The 4248-nt window shown below is 43.6% G+C and overlaps 1 protein-coding gene across 1 annotated transcript in view; it reads left to right on the top strand.

The window, feature by feature from the left end:
* Positions 1-2448, top strand: part of klf15 (Kruppel like factor 15) — an 11882-nt gene extending 9434 nt beyond the window's left edge. Inside the window, exon 3 of the mRNA XM_083660937.1 lies at positions 1763-2448. Within this exon, the coding sequence (XP_083517063.1) occupies positions 1763-1931 (169 nt within the window). The 3' untranslated portion in view covers positions 1932-2448. The remainder of the gene's footprint in view (positions 1-1762) is intronic.
* The last annotated feature ends 1800 nt before the right edge of the window (positions 2449-4248 follow it).

The raw sequence follows: 4248 nt of genomic DNA, 5'->3' as shown, positions 1-4248 counted from the left end.
TGGTTGGAGGAACTCCCTGGGGGGTTTCTGGGAATAATGTGCCCACACACGAGGGGAATGCTGAGCAGAGAGAGAGGCCCAGAGAAACTTCCATATACCCTATGTTGCTCAGACACTCATGCTGGATGAAGTGCAAGTCCAGAAGCTCTAAGTAGACAAATACCTCCAAAGTCAGTGTGTACTCGCACTATAATCACTCTGTTAGCAGTAAACTGTTCAAATGGATATTCATTGGCAGGTATGTGGCTAGGTGTCTTTAGGTGCTATTTTAAGGGCTTTATTGGCGATGTGACTTACAGGACTCCCTCTCCATCTAAAACCACTAACTCGCTCACGTCTGTTACTCTCAACATTAAGCGTGTGCCGTATCCACGTACTGTACGACAGATAGTAAAACCAGCTTTTCCTCCAGGCTCCTTAAAGTGCTGCTGCTTAATTACAGTGCGAGATCGTATCGATTCATCATCTTGTCAGGTCAGCTGGCAAACATCTGGGCCGCAGAGCCTCCTGGCCGGGGAGCGAGCGGACAGCGCCGCAGAGCTCGGCTGCTGGGAAGAAGCCCTGGAGCTGTCATCCCTCAAGGCTTCGGCCATGTAGCCTCGCATGCTGCTGGTGCGCCGCGAAGTTCGCTCGGGCCAAAACGAGTAACAGGGAGGGAAGTTGTAGCCTCGACGGCGCGTCAAGCATTCCTGCTCGTGACAGATGATTACGCTCTAAAAATCCGTTGGGGTTGGCGAGGTAAGAAATGTGCTCTCCACAGCCAGTGTTTACGCTACGGGGAACACAGTGACGTTGCCAGCGTTGAATACAAAATAACACAGCGAGCGCGCCGCGAGATCAATACAAAATAACGAGCGCCGTGTGGAGAGATCAACGTTCTCGTCTCTGATTGCTAAATGCGCTGTAGGTGGAACGTGTCAAGATGAGCGCTGCAAAAATACCCTCAGCACACAGTGTGCTGTTTACTTTGAACATAAATGTTTTTGTCGGGATCCATTTGTTTTTTTTTTATAGAGGAGCCAAAAATGAATAGTTTCCTCATGAATAAAACCCTCCAGAGGAGCAGTCTCCTGATCCATAGAAGATGTTTCATTATGCAACTAGTATGCAACATGTGCAGTATGACCCCACGTCTCTCTGCTGGCAGCTTTTGAGCCCACGTGCTGAGGAGACGACGTGCCCCCTTAGATTGTAGGAGATCCCTTTATAGTCCAGGCATTTTACGCAAATATGTGGGTCAACCTCACACTAATTGCAACAAAACCAAACTCAACTGATTTTGTATCCTCAATATGTCCTCAATGAAGGAAAAAAAGTGTTAAGGAAATGTATGAAGGGAAAGTTTTGAAAATGACCTAAATATGATGGTAGCCTATGGAAGCCTTTTTTTTTTTTTTTTATGTAAATAAATCTCATCACTTATATCCTGTATGTGTTTTTTGCTTCAAGGAGAAAATAAAAAATAAATAAAAAAAAATGTTAAAAAATAAATAAATAAACGTTTTTGGTAGCATCATATAGGTAATTTTCAAAATTTTCCCTTCATACATTTCCTTAACACTTTTTTTCCTTCATTGAGGACATATTGAGGATACAAAATCAGTTTAGTTTGGTTTTGTTGCAATTACCGTAGTGTGAGGTCAAGTGACATTTTTACTGGACTATTAGAGCGCAGACGTCTTTCACTCTTTGCTCCATTTGTCTTTTTGCAAAACTTATGAAAAAACGCCGCTCTTCCTCTTCTTCTTCTTCCTCCCGGCAGGTTCTCCCGGTCGGACGAGCTGTCGCGACACCGGCGCTCCCACTCGGGGGTCAAGCCCTACCAGTGCCCCGTGTGCGAGAAGAAGTTCGCCCGCAGCGACCACCTGTCCAAACACATCAAAGTCCACCGCTTTCCACGAAGCAGCCGGACGGTCCGCACAGCAACCTGAAACCCCACCGGGATCCCTCTCACACGGACATAGGCCACGGGAGCTGGGTGTGTGTGTGTGCGTGCGTGCGCGTGTGTGTGTGTGTGTGTCTGTGTGTGTGTGTGTGTGTACTGTATGTTGGGATGCTTGTATGCGGTATGAATGTGTGGGTGGGAGCACGCCTTGCTTTTTCCAGAAGCGTGTGATTGCGACCTTATAATTTATTGGACAAAGGCAAACCAACGACGACGAGTTACCACCGTCTCTGTCATCGACTTCGCTAAAGACGAGTTACCATCCTCTCTGTCGTCAACTTCGCTAAAGACTGTTGGTGCTTTTGTATGTTGTGCTCTTTTTTTTGCCCAGCTCTGTTTTTAGCACACTTCTATCAGCAGAAAATAAAAAAGAATCTTATTTTCTTTCAATCTGGATTAGGAGATTGCTTCGGTAATAGCCTTGTGTTTCTATTTTAACCCGGATAAGAACTGCCTTTTATCTTCCTGAAAGCTGCCAATGTCTTGGACATTCCTCATCTTATGCAATGTTTAGGAAGTCAGACTGAGGCTTCTCCTGAAGCTTACTCCTTGTTTTTAATGCCTTTCACCATAGCTCACTGACGGGAAAGGTCACAGAGAATACCTTTGTCGTTCGACTCGATGTTGATGTAAAAGGTAGAGAACCGTTGAACTACTGATAGCATAACAAAGTAAGGCAACATCACTATAAGCTAGCGGGGAATCCTCTCAACATTGTAGAAACAGCTTTCTAAACCTGCTAAGACACAAGGAGGGGGAGGGAGGGGGCGGGGTAGTAGAGCAACACAAAAAATGCAAAATTGATACACAACTAAAAAAGTTAAGCGCACAGTCATGATTGTCAAACGGGCCTTCTGATCAGTGTTAAGTGTTCTTTGTTTTATTCAGCCTTTTAATTTATCGACGAGAAGCCTTGTGTACCTGTTGTTGGTCTGCTATTCTGATCACTTTTCTGGCCTTACTGTACCACAGAATCCTTACCGGAGAGCCAACTGGTTTGAGAAATCGTGCTCTTCGGTGATCCATGTTGGATGGGGTGTTATACGTGACTGTTCCACGGTTTCAAAGCCTAACAATCAAAAGGTGTCATATACTGCAGCTCATGTCAATCAGTGCATCGCCATGAAACTGAACGTCTCAGTTTTGCTCTTGTTATCAATTGAACGATTGTTTTTCTGTTGACTTGACACAAAATCTGCCTCAGCTACACTTGATCTGTTACTGGAATACCCCCCCCCGACAAGCCATGGCCCCCTCAACTGCCGCTATGTTTGTTGAAGTGGCCCAAGTGGACACACACACACACACACACACACACACTACAGACGATGGTGCTGAACAACCAGGAGAATGAGCTTCTGGCGAAATGTAGTCACAACATCCCTTTTTGAGGCCGTTTTTTGAATGTCCTACTTTTTGCTCGAACATTGTTTGCTATGTATATCACGCCCCCCTGCTGTGAAGACGTAGGGGTGTGACAATGCCGTCCATGCATAATTCATGTATGTCAAGCGACAAAAAAAAAAAAGCAGGGGTACACAATATTGTACATCATTCCTTTCATTCAATTTTTGAATTTTCAATGCTTGTTTGAACACAGGTGTTTTATCGCATCCTATGAATGTATGTAAATATGCAGGAGTGTAGATAGCTGCATCCACCGGAGACACACAGAAGACTATTCTGATACCGTATCTTAAAAAGTCAGTGGTTGTGAAGATTTCTAGTGTAAAACCCTCAATGTGTACATAACATAACGTTTCAGTACATATGAATATATTATATATTTTTTTCTTTGTTCTACCCAAGATGCATTTACAAATAAAATGAAAAGAAACAAGCACGTGTACATGTGTGTTTTGTATAAGAAGAACTCTGAAAATGTGTTTAGCCTACTGCAGTAGTTATCAGTGGCTTCAGTACCTTTCCCTGATTTCTGACTCCAAGTACCTACCCTTCACCCAGCTAACATTTTGCTTAGAAAACCTAGAAGAATATAACATTACAAAATAAGAAATGAGTGAACAAATTGCAATTAGGTTCTCCTGGGCAGATTTATTTGAATGTTTCATTTATTTTCATGATTTATTCTCTAATTTTTCCATTTCCCCCTTTCTCTCAAGTACCACCACTGGCCTACTGCATTTGGACCTAGAAAGACATGAGTTTACATTATAACTCATTGCCAAGCAAATAACTTACATTGATAAGAACTGAAGGCTAAAAAGTTGTTCCATTGCAACATAGCGCACAGCAAATCCGCCATTTTGGCCTGAAGGAGACTACCTCTGATTCGCTGTGAT

Source organism: Poromitra crassiceps (assembly GCF_964638095.1).
Source record: "Poromitra crassiceps genome assembly, chromosome: 25".
NCBI lineage: Eukaryota > Metazoa > Chordata > Actinopteri > Beryciformes > Melamphaidae > Poromitra > Poromitra crassiceps.
Note: the sequence above shows the minus strand (reverse complement) of the source record. Positions and strands in the feature narration are given on the sequence as shown.